A 20,591-nucleotide genomic window follows, 5' to 3' on the forward strand; every position below is an offset into this window, starting at 1 on the left:
TATATATATATATATATATATATATGATGTATGTGATAGGAGATTTCAACTGAATGAATGAATTTGAAAAATATTAATAGGACATGATGTTATTGAATGAAGGAAACTCCAATTGTAACTCTTTGAGTGTATATATATATGAGCAATCGAATTTTATTTTTTATGTCATCACAATGTGTTCAGATCAACAACAATGATGTAAGTTTACATAACGTTAATTTTGATGCATCTTAATAATATAGTAAATGATTATCGATTAATGTCAAAATTTATAGATATAATCTATATGATAGTAAATTTTAATATAACAATTGATTTTAAAAAATATTAGTCATATACGACGTAAAGAGTTATACTCATTCAATAACATTGTCTGTCAAAAAAATATTTTTTAAAATTGATCGATAGATTGAAAGTTAATATCATATACATTATATCTATAAAATTTGGTATTAATTGATAATCATTTCCTATATCATTCTGATGTTCAGATCATCATTAATGATGTAAATGTGTAAAACTTTTATTTTAACGTATGTTGATGACATAGTAGATAATTACAGATTAATGTCAAATTTTATAGATATGATTTATATGTTAGTAACTTTTAATCTAACAGTTGATTTTGAAAAATATTAATCTGAGAAGATGTTATTAAATTAATGTAACTCCTAATACAACTCTTTGAATGTAAATTGATCATTTTTCATATATATATATATATATATATATATATATATATATATAAATATTATACTACATAGAACATATCAAATGAGATAATTTTGATTAAGAATTAAGTAACACATGATCATTTAAAAATACCAAACAATTTTTTTATTTTATTTTGACCATTTATACGATTGTATGGTCAAAATTTAACGATCACATCATCTCCTTATAAAACTCCTCTTATTTATTAGGTTCACATATATACTACATTGTAACTTTCTAATTTTTATATCATTAATGACTACAAATAACTTTTTTTAATCCGAAGCCAAAATAAAATATATTTTTTAAGGAAGACAAAATACAATTTTTTTTTGGTACAATGGCAAAATACAACCTTAACGACGAGTATTTTGCTTATACACTAAGACACCTATTGTTTGAAAGTATTCACTAAATAAATAAAAAGGTAAACACACAAATTAATGTTTTATAAGGTATCAATTAAAGTTAAATAGGAAACTCTTATTGAAAAATAATGGTTTTAAAATTATTAATTGTTTTATCTATACGCATCATTACCTTAAACAACATTTAGGATAAAAATCGACAAAAAGAAAAAGATTTAGAAAAAATGAAAGTGGTTAACATCACATGGTAATTGTCATTGATGATAATCAACTAAATACATATAACCCTTTCCATTTCATTATAACTATCACATTTATTAAAAAAATTTATCTTAAAAAGACTATCATGAAGTTTTCAATGCAAATTTTTTTTCCTTTCAATTATATTATTTAATTAATATTATATATATTAGTTTAAATTTTTATTCTTCCCTTTAAATTTATGATAATTGAATTATATCAATTATTCTTTTACAGAAAAATACATAAATAATTAATAAAAATAATTTAATAAATTCAATATTTTGTCATTTTGATTTATTATTCTTTTTTAATTTGTTTAAAGTGATCGATACGGACAACTATTTAAATAAGAGAGTAGTTTACACGAAATGGAAATTATACAAAAATAAAAGAGTCGTAAAATGAAAAGGGAGGAAATTTTAGACAAGGTCACAAGAACGGTTTTGTTGTGTCGTGGAGGTGTGAAGTATGGTGGACTAAGAGACAATCTTTCTCTCAAGTCTTGTTAACAATGTTTTCAAAGATGAATCAAAGTACAACTCATGAGTGCTCCAAATCATAATTCAACGTTCACTTAAAATAAATGGAAAATGTTAATTGTTAGTTTGCAAGAAGAAAATAATTAAAATATTTAACATTTATAAATTATAATTATTCACATTCTTATAAATAGTAGGTCAAATAAAATATTAATTGGTCTAAACTTCTATTTTTTTTTTTTTGTATTTTCTTTTATTTTTTGTACAAATTATTGGTATCATATAATGTAACTAAAGAAAAGTCATACTTCAATTTATTTGAAACCATAAAATTAAAATTAAATATTTGTTTAAAACATTAAAATTAATCAAATCAAATTATAGATAATGTTATATATATATTGAAATTTGAAATATTGTAATTATGTAAATTTATATTTGTATTTTTAATATACTCCAAAAGAATATATAACATTAAATCCGAGGTATTATAAGTTTGATCTTCGTTATTGCTATTAAAAAAAATAAATGTAATTTTTTGTATGAATCTTTTTTACCATTTTTAAAAATTATTACTTGTTAATTACTTCTTTGACCTTTGAATAAAGAGTTCCTCGTACTGCTGAACACTTTTTTTTTTCCAAACAATTCAACACTTTTACATTCTCCTTCTTTGAATTTGTGAACTTCAATTCTCCTCTTCTCTCTCTCACTCTCTATCTCTCTCTCTCTCTCTCTCTCTCTCTCACTCTCTATCTCTCTCTCTCTCTCTCACTTCACCATTTCGTCAATAAAAAATCATTTTTTTTTTAATTCCTCTTTGTCGGTGGGACTAAGAAACATAACAAACAAATGTACACACTCTCTCACCAGTGTTTCTGTTCTTCATTTTTTCTTTCTGGGTCATTTTGTCACAGTCTCAATTGAATCGTAGAATTTCTTAGATGTTGATCTTTTTAACAAATGGGGTTGTGTATTTTCTGGAAAAGTTTCAACCTTGATTATCATTTTCACAGAATTGTCAATATAGCCATGGTATTTATTCAGATCAAAGTTTACATCTTTCTCTTATTTTCCCTTATGATTACAATGTCTTATGGTGAAACCAACCCAAATGATCTCAAAATTCTGAATGATTTCAGAAAAGGGTTAATGAATCCAGAGCTTCTCAAATGGCCTGATAACGGAAATGACCCTTGTGGCCCTCCTTTATGGCCTTATGTGTTCTGTTCTAATGGTAGAGTTACTCAGATTCAAGCTAAGAATCTTGGTCTTAAAGGGTCATTGCCTTTAAATTTTAACCAACTTTCTGAGCTTCAAAATTTGGGTCTTCAAAGGAACAATCTAAGTGGAATGTTACCTAGTTTCAGTGGATTGTCAAAATTGCAATATGCTTTCTTGGATTACAATGAGTTTGATGCAATTCCAATTGATTTCTTCAATGGACTCAACAGTCTTCAGGTTTTGTCTTTAGAAGAAAACCTTTTGAATTCTTCTACTAATGGTTGGTCATTTCCTTTGGACTTGAAAAATTCAGTTCAATTAACAAATCTTTCTTTTGTGAACTGTAATTTGGTTGGAACTCTGCCTGATTTTCTAGGAACATTGCCTTCATTGACAGATTTGAGGCTTTCAGGTAACAGTATTTCAGGTGAAATTCCTAATAGTTTCGGTCAATCATCGATTCAAGTTCTATGGTTGAATGATCAACAAGGTGGTGGAATGACAGGTTCTATTAATGTTATTGCTTCAATGACATTTTTGAAACAAGTTTGGTTACATGGAAACAAGTTCACAGGAGCAATTCCATCAGACATTGGTAATTTAGTTTCTTTGCAAGAGCTTAACCTCAATAGTAATCAACTTGTTGGTTTGATTCCAAATTCATTAGCAAATTTGGAACTTAATACACTTGTGTTGAACAATAACATGTTCTTTGGTCCAATACCAAATTTTAAGGCTGCAAAAGTATCTTATGATTCGAATTTCTTTTGTCAAACTAAGCCTGGTCTTGATTGTGCTCCTAATGTTAATATCTTGTTAAATTTTCTCCAATATATGAATTATCCATCAAATCTCATTCCTAAATGGGTTGGTAATGATCCTTGTGGAGAATTATGGTTTGGATTAAGCTGCAATCATAATTCAGAAATATCTATAATCAATTTGCCTAGACAAAAGCTTAATGGTACATTGAGTCCTTCACTTGCTATGTTAGATTCATTGCTTGAGATTAGGCTTGGTGGAAACAATATAACTGCTAATGTACCTAGTAATTTTACTGACTTGAAATCTTTGAAGTTGTTGGATTTAAGTGATAACAATGTTGAACCTCCATTGCCAAAGTTTCATGATGGTGTTAAAGTTGTCATCGATGGTAACCCTCTTTTCGCTAATCAAACTGGAAAGATTCCTCTTCCTCCTATTAGCAGCCCTTCCCCTTTAAGTGAACAGCCTTCACCACACAGCGTGTCGCCGCCGCCGCATTCGTCCCCCTTTGTTCCACCTTCCTCTAATCATAGTGACGGCCCTAATCAGTCTTGGCATGGCCAAATGAATCCTCAGCCGAGTAACTCAAATAGATTTAAAATAGTTGCAATAGTGGCTGGAGTTGCAGTGTTTTCATTTGTAGCTCTTTTTTTCATTTATCTCTTTGTATGCTGTTGTTTGAAGAAAAAGAAGAAAAAGGGTTCATTTGACGCTTCTGGTATTGTTGTTGGTCACACTCATGATCCATCCGATCCGAAAATGATGGTTAAATTTGCAGTGTCGGATAGCACAAGTTTATCGACGAAGACAGGAATAAGTTCTCTGACAAACAATAGCGGCGAAACGGAAAGCTATCATTTAATTGAGGCTGGTAACCTTGTGATTTCTGTTCAAGTTCTACGCAAGGTTACCAACAATTTCGCTTTGGAGAATGAGCTAGGCCGTGGTGGATTTGGAACCGTTTACAAAGGCGAACTAGAAGACGGGACGAAAATAGCAGTTAAAAGAATGGAATGTGGAACTGTTAGCCGTAAAGGAATTGACGAGTTTCAAGCCGAAATAGCTGTTCTTTCGAAGGTTCGACACCGGCATTTGGTGTCATTGTTAGGCTATTCTGTTGAAGGAAATGAGAGGCTTTTGGTTTATGAGTATATGCCACTGGGTGCTCTAAGTAGACACCTTTTCCATTGGAAAAGCTTGAATTTGGACCCTTTGTCTTGGTCACAGAGGCTTGCAATAGCACTTGATGTTGCTAGAGGGATGGAGTATCTTCATAGTCTTGCCCGGGAGACTTTTATCCATCGAGACCTCAAGTCTTCAAATATTCTACTTGGCGATGATACTCGAGCGAAAGTTTCGGATTTTGGTTTGGTGAAACTTGCCCCCGATGGTGAGAAGTCTTTGGCAACAAGACTTGCTGGAACATTTGGATACCTTGCCCCTGAGTATGCAGGTATGATTTTTTTGCATAAAAAGAACGAAATCATGTTTTAGCACAAAGTTAAGTTCATCTGCAGTAGTTGGTTTCTTTCAGTTAGTCTGTTCTTAAAATAAAGACATCTAAGAATAAATAATGTAAAAGTATATGTTACAAAAAGTCAGTGTGTTACAAAAAGTTATGTTTTCAGTTTGTGTTGGTTTGTTGGGAAAACAAATGTGTTTGTATGCACATTAATTCAATAAATTTATATTGTGGTAACAAACTAACATGTTGTTTGGCCTTTTCTGCATATACTTTTACATTATTTATTCTTCTATGGAGTAGTGTTTGGTCACAGGGTGCAAGCACAACCTTATTTAAGGTGAACAAGAAAATGATATATTTGTTTTTAGTGAGTTCAATATTAAAGAATATATGAGTTATATGATATGTATCACCGACATTTCAAAAAGAAGACATGTCTGGTGTTTGACATGTGTCAGTGTCCGACACTGACACACATGGCTATATTCCATTACTTCTATCTTTTTCAATTATTATCGGTATCGATGTGTCACTGTCGTATTTGGTATTTGTGTCAGTAACAATGCTTTGTAGGCTATATGATCCTTGTAACTGTTGTATAAGTTTAATGCATGTAGCTTCTCCCATACACTAACTAAGTTTTTTATGAGTTTCAGTGATGGGGAAAATCACCACCAAAGTTGATGTTTTCAGCTACGGTGTTGTGTTGATGGAACTTCTGACCGGATTAATGGCTCTCGACGAAAGACGACCAGAGGAAAACCGTTACTTGGCCGAATGGTTTCGACAAATTAAATCAAACAAAGAAAAGCTTATGGCAGCCATCGATCCATCACTCAAAGTAAGCGAAGAAACTTTCGAGACTATTTCGATTGTAGCTGAACTCGCCGGACATTGCACTGCTAGGGAACCAAACCATAGGCCGGATATGGGGCACGCAGTCAAGGTACTGTCTGAGTTAGTCGAGAAATGGCTGCCGGTTGACGAAGAGTTCAATTATGGCATCGGAGGCGTTGACTTCGGTCAACCGCTTCCGCAAATGTTGAAGATTTGGAAGGAAGCTGAAGGTAGAGATATGAGCTATACAAGTCTTCAAGATAGTAAAGGAAGTATACCAGCTAAGCCAGCTGGTTTTGCAGATTCCTTTACTTCTTCTGATGCAAGGTGATTTTGCATGTAATTTAAAGTGCATTTTCTTTATCTACATATATATTTCTTTTTACTTTCATATTGGTTGTGTCTGTTTTGGCAGCAACAGAAAAAAAAAAAGAAGGTATAATTTATTTGTTTTCAATTTGTTGGTTTTTGTACTTTCGAGTACTTTAAGGTACTACTTATACATGTATCAAGATGTAGATAAAGAAATATTATTCTTATTCTTTGTTTTTGTGTGTTTGGTCTACGTGGAAAAAGTCAAAATCTATGTTAGAATAATGAAACTATTTCCTCCAACATGAAATGTTAAGTAAAAAAGAGTATTTAAAAAGTTGATATAGTTGGTCTGACTGGAGGAAGTATGCTCCAAGGTAAGTTAATATTAATCAATAATGCCAATTGGAGTTTGAGCAAGTAGTTTAGGATCTAAGATTTTTTTTTTTTGTCAGCAATGATACGGTCTCTCTCAACTTAATTAGGATACACCTCCAAGGTGAAATAACTTATATAGGAACAGTTGGATCTAGAGAAGAAATTTTATGTCTTAAATTTCTACGGTTGTTGTACAATGCATAACTCATTAGATAAAGAAAGGAGCTTCTATCCTTAGAAATCCTTCTTTAAGGGACATCCCTAGGAAAGGGCTTCATGTTAAAAATTGGTGCCTCACCATTATTTGTATGAGCATTATTTCTCACATAAAAGAAGTGTTTGATTTTTTTTTTTTTTTTTTAAATTTTGAGAAATGTTAACATTAAAGTTTAAATACTGTATATGAATACCGTATGCAATATAAGTAGAATGAGTGTGTGCACAGCTCAGAAAAACAAACTAAGCAAATGATTTGTAGTTTATCATTTCTCTTTAATTTAATTAAAATTTGTAGTTTAACAAATTCTATAAACATATAGAAACTAATACCGTGTAGTGATGAAGATTGAAAACATTAGCAAATGATATTATTACATACAAAGGGGCAGGGCGTGAGTATTTCACATGGTGCACACTACACATATGTAATACTTTTAGTGGGAGCATGTGAAAAGTAAAATGTTATTAAAGCTTTATTTTACCTTTTGATGAACCACTGTCTTTTATTGTGTTTTTACTTAAAAACTATATTTGGTTGTTTAAATTAAAAGAGAATATAAAACTGAAAAATGATAAATTTGTTAAAAAATTCACAACACCTAAATTAATAGTATAAAATAGTAAAATATTTTTATACTAAAATATTAATATTTTTAGATCTACAACATTGACGACACTTAAGTAATTGATTGAATCCATTATACCAGATCAAATTGAATATGTAAATCTGAACAAAATAAACACCGCAACGAAATAGAAAAGGCAAACACGTCGCACTTAATTGGTGAGATAACAAAAAATTACGAAGAAAAAATGGATTTATATAAAAATTACTTATTAGGTAAAAAGAGAGAAGAAAAACGATATAGATGAATGATTTCAAACTAAAAAATAATTTTAAATCACCTATTTTCAAATTACTTAAACCTAAAGATAAAGTTAGTGATTTTTTTTTTCCATCTAAATAGTTTAGCCATAAAATTCACCAAAATATAGATATAGAAAATAGTAGTATTATGAATTTGAATCTCAGCATATCAGAAACGCATATCAAATGTGTCTGCTATATTTTTTTCATTTAATATGCACTTGTGAAACATGATGAAGTTGGTGGTGGATTGACCAAAATACACAATTTTTTTACAGATGTAAATTTGAAATAAAGATTTCATATTATTGAATATGAAAATACACAATCTATTTACTGAGTGAAGGTTGATAAGGTTTAGGCTTAAATATCTTTTTTTACAACATTTTGGTATTATCTTAAAAGGACACGAATTTGAATACAATTTGTGATGTATCAATTTTGTTGGTGGATAATATAGTACACCTCTATAAACGCTATTTTTCTAAGAGTTGTTTTTTTTCCTAAAGTTGTTAATTTTTTTATTTCAAATTAACTAAACTTTTTTATAAAAAGAGAGAATCTAGACTAGTAAAAACAACGTATAGAAATTGCCCCTAAACTTTGTGATTGGCAAAAATCCGGAAATATATACTCCTTCTCTTCCTTTTTAATTGTAATTTTTAAAATTTTTACACTTACTAAAACTACCAATAAATTTTGTTATTTTTCATATTCTTCTGTTTTATTTTAAACGTCTTTTTATCAATTTTTTATCTCAAATTATTTATCATTTCACATTTTCAATATAATATTAATTATTGTTTCTACTAATTAATATACTTTTATTTATTGTATCTTAACTCATCAAACTTTTCAATTAACTGCAGCTAATAAGAATATTTGTATAAATAAAACTCATTTTTTCATTGAAATCAACACACTTAATTTTTTTTTTTAAGAATCATACACAATTTAAATTAAATATTTAAAATGTGACAGATGAAGTATAATCATTAATGGTTTATTATCTCATTGCATTTTTCTCCTATAATAAATAACTAAAAATATTATTGACAACTAAATAATTAATGATGCACTGACCTTTGAAAAAAGAAATAGGAACAAAATTTTCTTGCATTGCAAATATAACGATTAAAAAAGACTGGAGAAAATATATATAAGATGATATTACTCTACAATAAAGTATCTATTTGTAAAATAAATTGTTCCTAAATGAATTATCTAAATTTCAATGTAATATCAATTAACATTTTTTTTTCAGTTTCACCATCTAATTAATATTATATTTAACACTTTCAATTCATTAGATTTCATTTTGCATTAATAGTAACAATAGATACACCAATAGTTGATAAATTTGAAACCCCATTATTTAAGATTCTAAAATTAAAATCATTGTTTATGTTTTAGTTATGTTTGTGTATAAGTTTTTTTCAAAAATCACTTTTTAATAAATAATTCTTATGCTGAAAATAAAAAACAAAAAATTTATTAGGTTTTGAAGAAAATCATTTTTAATAGAAGAGAGACATATATACAAAATTTCAACATTAAGTACTTAAAATGTCTTACCGTTATCCATTTTATTTAATAATTATTGATGGAGATATTTTACTCAAAAGTGGATAAATGTAAAATTTCTTCATTCACGAATATTAAATATCAAAACCATTTTTTTTTATAATTCATAACAAACAAACCTTTAGTAAAAATATGATTCTATCTCTTTCATTTATAGTCTCCGATGTCCTATATATAAGAAGAAAAAATAAAAATCAAAGACAAAAGACTAAAGGGACTCATTTAATGTATTAACTTTATAAATTTTCTTTAAAATAACATCATATTAAATATTCTTTAAAATTTGTAACTTTTTCTTATATATTAAATGATGAATTTATTTATTCGTTATAGAAATGAGAAGTTTTATTTGTGTATAAATATACCACTAGCCATCTTTATCATTGCCTATGAACCAACTTGGCATTCATAGGTACCACCAAACTTTCATGATCTTATTAAAATTAAGCCCAGCTATCATTGGCCTGAAATTTGGTTCCTTCTTAATCATGTGAGGGTGGGGACCAAAATACAACTTGAGAAGTACTAGTACGAGAGTAGGTTTGTAATTAAGCACCTCATGTTAAGGAATTTAATCAATTTTCAACTATCTTCGTAAAGTCGTTTTTAGAGTGGATGCATTTTTGGTGTTGGATGAATTCATCAAGATCAATTAATAATGGAATTCAAAGCATGGGCCATCACACATGTGATTCAAGGCTTAAACCGTAGCTAAGAGTTTTTTTTTTCTTTCTTTTTTTTAGTATAAATTTATATATAAAATAATTAAAAATGTGTTTAGTTCATATAAAATTTAAACATTTAATTCTTAACTTTTTATAAATAAAAATAATAATTTTTTAGTCTTTAAAAAAATTTGATTGTCATTTCTTTTGTCTTTACTTCTAATTTAATTCGTAGAAAACTCATGTCTCCTCAAGAGTGACGCATTGGTGTGATGATTCAAATAACTCACACATGGTATTAATTATAATATGTATTATGTAATATGTAATAACTCCTCAAGAATGCAAAATTTATGTATTATGTAATATGTATTATGATAAATTTGTCTTTGATGGGATTGATTCTAGTAAAAAAAGTTAGACCCCAACAACGTGATAAACATGAGTTAAAATTATTTCATGCGGAGGAAATCTATAAAAAAACAAAAAAAAAAGTAAGATATTCTATATATTTTGAAACTAATCATAATAATATGTAATATTTAAAATAAACAAGTAACAATGTAAAGTTGTCTCACATATTGAAATACATGAAAATATTTTTATCAATGATTACATATCTCGTTTATGATTAATTTTATTGGTGAACTCTTCTCATGTGTGTGATAGTTATTCTGAAATTTTATCAATAACAATTTATTTTGTGTATAATAGTTATTTTAAAATTACTATCAGTAATAATTTGTCATGTGTATAATAGTTATTTTAATTTTTTTTTATCATGAATAAATTATCTTGTGTATAATAGTTATTTTACTTTTTTGTATTAGTGACGATTTTGTCTCATGTATAACAGTTATTTAAAAAATTTTATCAACGACAATTTATCTGTATATAATAATTTTAAATTTTTTTATGAGTGACAATTTTTCTCATGTACGATAGTTCAATCTCATGTTTGATTTTTAAAACAATCCAACCACACAACCCTACTTGCAACTAAATTTCACTGTGAAGAGTAACAATAAAAGATAAAGTATTTCCTACTAATCTTAATTCAACAAATATTGCTCTAATCCTTAAAGGTGATTCTCAAGCATCATTATCAATAAAGGATTGGAGACCAATAGCTTTGTGTAATGTTTAGGTGGCAAAGATTCTTGAAAACTGGTTGAAACAAGTCTTGGATAAATGCATTTATGATAATTAATCAACGTTTGTTCTATGGAGGTCTATCTTAGACAATGCTATGGAAACTATTGAATTAGTGTACCATATGAAATCTAAGACCAAGAAAAAAATTGGTGATGTGACTCTCAAACTTGATATCAATAAAGCTTATAATATAAGATTTGTATATATAAATGCTCTGATTATCTCTCATCTTCACTTCAAAGATAATTGTTTCTTATTTCTCAAAACAGCAAAAATTGTTACTTAAGCTATGAAGAATATTATCTCTATCCATCTAGCAGCGTCAAGTCAGTCGAATAATTTTTAAAATTATGAAATTTATTGCACCATAAATGTTTTCAACCCTTTTAACAATTCTATTGCGAACATTTTAGGGGTGCAACAAGTTCTTGGACCATGCAAATATCTTGTATTACCTTTAAATTCATCAAGGATGGAATTTGGAAAAACATTAATTCTTGGAGTAGCAAATGTCTTTCTCAAGCTAGTAGAGAAATTCTCGTTTAGCCTATTCTACAATCTATTTCTTAATATATTATGAGCATATTTCTCGTATCAACAACTCTTATCATCGATGAAATTGAAAAGATGTTGATCTTTGCATAAATTGAGATCGAGAATCTATTGGTTGTGTTAGGAGTGCTTATCTATGCATAAATTGATGGTAGCTTGGGGTTTAAAAGTCATAAAGCTTTTAATTATGCCATGATCGGTAAACAAGCTTGGAAGTTGTTGACATATCCAGAAAATTTAGTCACCAGACTTATCAAAGCTAAATATTTTTCAAAACGTGACTTTCCTTGAATCAAGCATTGCCCAAGTTATGTGTGGTGTAGCATTTGGAGTGTCAAGTTTGTAGTTACAAGTTAATGGTAGGTGGCAGTTAATTTGGATTACTAAAGTTCCACCAAAGGTTAATAATTTTCTCTAGTGAGTTTGTCGAAATTGTTTGCCCATGAAAGTTCGACTTCATGATGATGGTGCTAATTGACAGAATAATTGGGTGTTGAAGATATCATGCATATCTTCTTTGCATGTCAGTCACTGTTGGCAACGACTTGGAATATGGCATGTCATTAACTATGAGTTGCAATTCTATGACTCAACGGCTGGTTTTATTTTGTTTCTTTCATGTACAAATTAACTGAAGACCACTGAGAAGTGCTTCTTTGCATGATGTGGTCTATATTGGAAGCAAAAGAACATTATATGGAGAAATGAAACTACAACAATGGTTGTGGTATGCAACTGACAGAATGGAGAACTCACAGGTTGTGCGTCACTATATTGTGATACGATGCGGTTAAGGCTTTCTGCATGGTGCTACAAGTGTAACATTGACGCTTCCACTTCGTACACACGAAATAAAGTGGGCATTGGCGTTTGTATCCGTGACGATCAAGGACAATTTGTGCAGTGTATTAGTGTTAGAGAAAGGAATGTATTTCTAATAGAAAACTCACAATTTGCTTGATGCTTAATGTCAAGTACAATGAGATATTTGTAAGTACAAATAGAAAACTCTAGATACATTTCTAGGAGCTTCCTAATTAATACATACTTCTATATACTTCCCACAATTTTCTATAATTAAAGCACTTCTATATTCTTACATAGAAATTCTACATGGTTCTAGACTTATCTAATTTCAAATTAGTAATAACATTGCTCCCCCTTAATTTGAAATTTTCTTCTTCATTCCAAGTCTTGCTCTTAGCCTTTGAAAGTATTCAAATTTTAACATCTTTGTAAAAATATCTGCCGCTTGATCTTGAGTTTTCACATATTTAAGCTCAACTTTTTTATTGGCAATGCATTCTAATGAAATGGTACTTTGTATCTATGTGCTTGCTGCGATCATGAAACACTGAATTATTTGCAAGTGCTTGTGCAAACTTGTTGTCTATACAAATATCAGTAGCTTCCTTTTGTGGCATATGAAGTTCCTTTAATAAATCTCCTTAGCCAAATGATATGACAAGTGCAAGATGTTGCTGCTACATACTCTGACTCACATGTTAAAAGTGTGAAAATAGGTTGCTTCTTTGAGCTCCACGAAAAAGCACAGTCCCTCATGAAAAATATAAAGTCACTAGTACTCTTTTTGTCATCAATATCTCTTGCAAAGTCACTATCACAGAATCCAAAAAGTTTAAAATTATTAGAAGAAGAGTAAAATAGTTCATAATCAAATGTACGTTTAAGGTAGCGGAGTATCCTCTTAGTGACTTTCATGTGTGTAGTAGTAAGAGCTTCCATGAAACGACTCACTACTCCAACCGCATATAGAATGTCAAGCCTTGTACATGTTAAGTATCTTAAGCTTCCAACGAGGCTTTTGAAAAAAGAAGGGTCCTCCTCTTGTCCATCTTAAAATTTTGACAAATTCAATCCGCTCTCTATTGGTGTATTCACCGGATTGCAATCAAACATTTTAAATTTATTCAAAACTTCCTTTGCATAGTTTTTGTAACACCCTAAAATTTTCATATACATTATATATGTGTCTTTTTAATAATTGCTACTATTAAATTAATAATTATTCTATGTCTATATAAATTAAATTAAATCTTGTCACACTTTATTCTACCTGAATAATTATAATCTTCATTTTTATTTAATTGTTTTGACGTGACAATTACATGGGGACGATTTATGATGTGATTATTTCCTAAATAGACTATTGTGCATTTTTTTATTTGATTAGTTTTGATGATCATGAAATTAATGTGTTAGATATGTTTGTTTTATTTTGTTATGTGTGAATGGTATTCTTGTCTTGCTTGATTTATTTTAGTTGATAAAATATTAGTTGAATTATTTAATTAAATTAGAATTTATAAAAGTTATATTGTTTCTAGTTTTATTTGCGACCAAATAAGTATTCACTTTAGAAGATATTATAGAGTTAGTGAAACTCAACCGTATAAGTGTTTTGAAAATATTTTTGGTACACCCTGTAAAAAAAATAGTGACTTGACTCATTCTTTTACTCTCCTTTATGACAAGATTTTATGACAATTCATGGTGTTTTCTTGACATAATGTGCATTAACTCATTTTTAACATCTTTAATTTATTTTTTAAATGAAGATTATAAATTTAATTATGAGTTTTTTTGTGCAATTAAGAGAGGACAACAAAAAGACTATTCTCCTTTTTTGTATCTCATGCATTCTTCTCTTTTAAACTAAAATTATAATTTTATTTTAATTCTCTACAAAAATAATTCTATGAAATTTTTTGTTTCTTAACTATTAGATGAAAAATTAAAAGGGTGATGTGACACCCTCTAATTTATTTATTTAATTAAAATAGATAGTGTGACACCTGCAATATATGGTGAACTATATTAGTTAATCATAATTAAATCATACACATAAGTACACATGATTTCAATTGATTTTGCAACAACCTAATAAAAATAAAGAAATGGTAATTATTGATAGCATAATTTTGGAATTAAGTGCACTTCAATTTTAGATAAAAAAACCAATAGTAATATTGCAACGTAAATAGCTATTTTGTTCATACATTTCCATTAGGCCCTATCACATCTATTTGTCATTCATACAATCCCAAGATAATTTTCTAAGTCGTAAATCCCAATATCTATCAGTGTTGAATTCATCATTGCCTCATGAGCTATTTCTCTTGCGAATTTACGGGAGTTAAGAAAGAAAGTGCATAAGGTAAGGGCTTTTTCTCATGCAGAGTTAGGCTAGATATTAAATTAATAGTTTGTAAGATATTGATATATGTCTTGATGTCTTAAAAAAGAAAAATGTTGATTTTTGTTAGCCTTAAAGAATTTAACTATAATATTTTATTTTTATGAGTAATATGTTTGCTTTCATAAACTTAATTATAAAATTTTGATTTTTATTATTATAACATGAGTAATATGTTTGATGTCATATATTTAATGTAAAGTTGTTATTTTTGTGTTGTTTATGTGTACTTAATTATAAAGTTGTGATTTTTATTATGATCTCATAAGTAAATTTTTTTAGGATGTTTTTAATTTAAAGTTTCGATTTTTGTGCTATTTCATTTCAATGTTTTGAGTTTTAAGAAATCTATATGAGTCTTGGGGGAATTGGTGAAAAATTTTAATTTTTAATTATGATAACGTGATTAAGTTGATTTTTGTGATGTGTTTAGTGGTAAACATTGATTTGTATGTCTAAATGACTAATAATGGGAGACAATTTATAGTAGAAGAAATAAAGTTTATATTTGTATATATTATTCGTTATTTGAGTTTTGATGTCTATCAATAACACGTCGTTAATCCAATTTTATAGTTTATAAAATGAAAGTTATGACTCTAAGACATTTTTTCACGTGTTTGTGTGTTATATATTTGGGATAACAAAATTATCGACTCTTGATTGTAAGCGTCAATGAGAATAAAACTTTGACGTCATATGTGATTAAAATTTTATCTTGAATATTTTATATTTGTGGTTGCGTAAGTGACCGATGATTTGTGTTTTAAATAGTGTTATCCTTGTGGTTGCCTAAGTGGCTGATGATTTGTGTTTTGAATATTTTATCTATGTGGTTGTCTAAGTGGTTTGGTTGGTGATTTGTGTTTTAAATATTGTTATCTTTGTGGATGCCTAAGTGGTTGGTGAATTGTGTTTTAAATATTGGTATCTTTGTGGTTGCCTAAGTGGCTGGTGATTTGTGTTCTAAACATTGTTATCTTTGTGGTTTCCTAAGTGGCTGGTGATTTGTGTTTTAAATATAGTTATCTTTGTGGTTGCCTAAGTGGCTGGTGATTTGGGTTGTTATCTTTGTGGTTGTCTAAGTGACTGGTGATTTGTGTGATTATCTAAGTGGGTGGTGACATGTACCTTTGAGCATCATTATCATTTCATAACATATCATATGCATCTTTCTGGATGCCTGTGTGGCTGATTTAATTTTTCCCATTGGTATGGGTGACTTCTGTGTAGACGCATGTGTGATTAGTTATATCTGGATCATATATGTTTAGGAGCATGCATAACTTGCATACATTTTATTATTTTATTTTGATCTAATTATTTGTTCTACGGTTGCTACTTGATTTATTTAGATACATTATATGACTTTTGATACATCTTTGAGAACTATTAAAGAATCAATTTTTTTAAAATCTTTTATTACGAAAAGATTTTATATTCATATTTTATAGCTGTTAATTTATTATGTGGTTTAATTTTTGTTGTGAGATGAATTGACCTCTTACACCAACATTTAGGTACTAATGATTTCGAAGAGTTACATGAATGATGTTTGATTGGTGCACACGCGTGGAAAAATGAGACTTTTACATAAAAATAATATTTTGCATTACTAAAATTTTTGTAGTACATTGTAAAGTTATTATTTCATTTGCTAGTAAATAATTGAATGTCATTAGTTTCAGTCAACCTTGCTTCTTTTGAATTTCACTTAAAGAGAATTTTTTTATTTTGGAGCATAAATGGATATTGATCTAACAACTGAAATATTAATTTTGTAAATAAATGAATATATAATATTTTAGTAAATTGCATTACATTCTTTTACAAAAAAAAAAAAATATATCAAGTCATTTTATAACGCATCTTCAGATTATTACATGATGAATTACTTCTAAGAAAAAAAAATAATAGTTGTTTGTAAAAGAAAACAAATATTTTTAAGTAATTTTTGATTAAAAAATTTGGGGCGTTACAGTTTTTTTGAGAAATATATATACCTTCTTTCAATTGCTTTACTTCTAGGCCTAAGTAGTATGATATGAGCTCAATATCAATTTTCTTGAACTCACGCGCCATGGCTTTTTTGAACTCTTCAAATAAACTTGGATTCTTCAATAAAGAGCATATTCATTGAGACAAAGAGCAAACCATTGTCTTGGAAGTATTTTTCGATTCAACTATGTCATGCTCTTGGTGCTAGCTTTAATCCATACAACGCTCTCCTTAATCTCAAAACTTTATCTTCATGTCCTTTAATCATGTACCCCATTGGCTGCTCAACATATACCTCTTATTCAAGATAGCCATTTAGAAGTGCCAATTTTACATCAAGTTGATAAAGTTTCCACTTATTTTAAGCTGCTACAGAGATTAGCAAATGAATAGTGTCCATGCGAGCAACTGGTGCAAAAACTTCTTCATAGTTAATTACGTATTTTTGTTTGTAGCCTTTGACAACAAGTCTACACACAAGCACTTGCAAAGAATCCAATGTTTCATGATCGTAACAAACACATAAACACAAGGTACCATTTTATTAAAGAATTCATTGCCAAGAAAAAAGTTGAGCTTAAATATGTGAAGACTCACAATCAAGTTGCAGATATTTTTACAAAGCCGTTAAAATTTGAAGACTTTCAAAGGCTAAGAGCAAGACTTGAAATGAAGAAGAAAATTTCAAATTAAGGAGGAACAATGTTATTACTAATTTGAAATTAGATAAGTCTAGAACCATATAAAATTTCTATTTAAGAATCTAGAAGTGCTTTAATTATAAAAAAAATTATGGGAAGTATCTATAAGTTAGTATTAATTAGGAAGCTCCTAGAAATGTGTGTAGAGTTTTTTATTCGTACCTATAAATATCTCATTGTACTTGACATTAAATATCAAACAAATATTGAGTTTTCTATTAGAAATACATTCCTTTCACTTTGATAATAGCCATCACCTCTTCCTCTTCCATGAATTCTTGATGATGAGTGACTTATTTCTTCGTAGTTTGATTCACAGTTGAAACTTCTTCCTCTTCCTCCTTGGCCACGACCAGGTCCTCATCCTCTTCCTTGTTCACGTCCATGTCCATATTAACTATTGAATCATCTATCATCCTTCAACGAAACTTTGATCTCGTGAACTTGCTCTAATGGCTCATCTTGCCTTTTCTTCGTTATTTCTTCTTGAGTTTGCAATGAACCTTCTAATTCCTCAATAGACATTGAGTCAAGATCTTTTGATTCTTCAATAACACACAACACATAATCAAACTTAGGAGTCAATGAAAGAATAATTTTCTCCGCTACACGAACATATTCTATCTTGACTCCATATCTCTTCATTTGATTCACAATTATCTTCACCCTTGAGCAATAATCTGAAATTGATTATGAATCCTTCATTTCAAAGCTTCGAAATTTCCCCTTAGAGATTCAAGTCTTATCTTCTTCACTTTGTCAATGGATTGGAGTGATTTCTCCAAAATCTTCCAAGCTTCCTTTGAATTCGTAGCATCGACAACCTTCTCAAACATAGAATCATCCAAACATTGATGAATAAGAGTAAGAGTTTGTTAATCCTTCTTCCTTGTCTTTGCCAAAACCTCCTTCTCAATATGAGATAATCCCTCTTCATCTTGTGGCTCATCATAGCCTTTTTCAACAATTTTCCATACACCTTGAGAGCCAAGCAATGTTTTCATGCAAATACGCCATTTTTCATAATTCTCTTTTTTTAAAATAGGAAAGTGGAAAGTAGTGTAATCACGAGTCGCCATTTCTCAACCCTCACAACCAAGCTCTAGATATCACTTTGTTAGAGAAAGGAATGTATTTCTAATAGAAAAATCACAATTTGCTTGATGTTTAATGTCAAGTACAAAGAGTTATTTATATGTACAAATAAAAAAATCTAGACACATTTCTAGGAGCTTCCTAATTAATAGCTACTTTTAGATACTTCTCACAATTTTTTATAATTAAACCACTTTTAGATTCTTACATAGAAATTTTTCATATTTCTAAATTTATCTAATTTCAAATTAGTAATAACATGTAGTAGGTTAGAGATTTGCAGCTAAATAATGTGGTCTTTGAGCTAGACTCCAAACGTGTGGTTCATAGTTTTCATATAAAATACAATAGATGCGTCTGAGTTGGCACTATTATTAGGGATCATAGTTTTCATATAAAATACAATAGATGCGTCTGAGTTGACACTATTATTAGGGACTATAGATTTTTTTTTTTCTTCTCATTTTGAAAACTCTCATATTGAGTTTATTAGAAAACAAGTGATTGAGGTTGTTCACAGTCTTGCAAGAGTGGTCACATTCTTGACTAGTTTCCATATCTTTATTGATATACCTACACGTGTCCATGATTTGATTATTAATGAAATGTTATAAGTCTTTCGTGTCATAGTAAATAAATTATCAAGCCTACTGTCACATTTTTTTATTGGCCTTGCAATACCGTGTGGAGCAACGGTTGCAAGAACCCTCTAGCCTCTCACCACTCTATTTTGACACAATCACTTGATCTCTCAATCCCTCTAATGTTCTTTCACAATGTAAAAAGTTTACATGAAGTGTCTCACAATTGATATTGGGCCTACTATTGAACCCACTCGTGACGGAGGCCGAATGGATGTTTAAGCTATGTAATTTAAGTGTTGTTGATGTAGCCAAGTTATGTTCAAGTGGAATTTCCATTATGTTATTGTGGTTTTCATCTTAAGTTTATTTGGTGTTGAAATTTAGTGTGATTGTGGAATGTTAAAATGACCATGTTGGGTCTTAACTGACCATATTAGAATGAATTCAATGACTAAATTAATATTGACAATGTAACTTTAAAAACCTAATTGAAATTGAATTCATAACATAAAGGACATAATTGAATCTAAATAAATAACACACGGAATATAATTGAAATGTATTAAACTAGAAAATAACTTGTGCATATCAATTTTTTAAAAAGTGTGAATGTTATATTTATAGTATATTTGTATTAATATTGAGAGAAAAAAATTAATATTTGTAAATTTTTAAGTCTATAACAATATTTGACTTTGTAAAAAAGGAATAAATGGAATATAAATAATTGAAAAGTTTGAAATAAAATGAGTGATTTTTATTCTGACAAATATGGTTAAAAAAATATGTGTTTGAATATTTTCTTTCTATAAAAAATAGAATAAATGTATTTGTAAGTATTGATTTGATATATATTTGTAAGAAGTATCTTTATATGATCATAATTTTTATTTTTGTTTTAATTTTTATCTTGAATGTACTGTTATTTTTTTTTTTATTAATTGAATGTACTATTATTTCTTATATCTTATATTTGATGTCTCATTGCTAGTTAAACTTTGAATAACTAATTTTTAATTAGAGGTGTTGTTCTACGTGTTTATTTCAAATATATTTTGATTGTATCTTTTTTAAAAAGTGTTTATAATAAACAATTTGAAGTAATACTTTTTACGATAAAAATACAAAGTAATGTTAAAAATGATAAGACTTGACTATTTGATTTTGA

General features: G+C 28.8%; 1 protein-coding gene across 1 annotated transcript; it reads left to right on the forward strand.

Moving 5' to 3' along the window:
• Positions 1 to 2,468: 2,468 nt before the first annotated feature.
• On the forward strand, positions 2,469 to 6,637 carry LOC101505581 (receptor protein kinase TMK1-like). Its single transcript, XM_004506163.4, has 2 exons — positions 2,469 to 5,246; positions 5,915 to 6,637. The coding sequence occupies exons 1-2, from the start codon at positions 2,768 to 2,770 to the stop codon at positions 6,424 to 6,426; spliced, it is 2,991 nt and encodes a 996-aa protein (XP_004506220.1). The 5' UTR covers positions 2,469 to 2,767; the 3' UTR covers positions 6,427 to 6,637.
• Positions 6,638 to 20,591: the final 13,954 nt, after the last annotated feature.

This window comes from Cicer arietinum, chromosome 6 (genome assembly GCF_000331145.2).
Source record: "Cicer arietinum cultivar CDC Frontier isolate Library 1 chromosome 6, Cicar.CDCFrontier_v2.0, whole genome shotgun sequence".
NCBI classification, from domain to species: Eukaryota; Viridiplantae; Streptophyta; class Magnoliopsida; order Fabales; family Fabaceae; genus Cicer; species Cicer arietinum.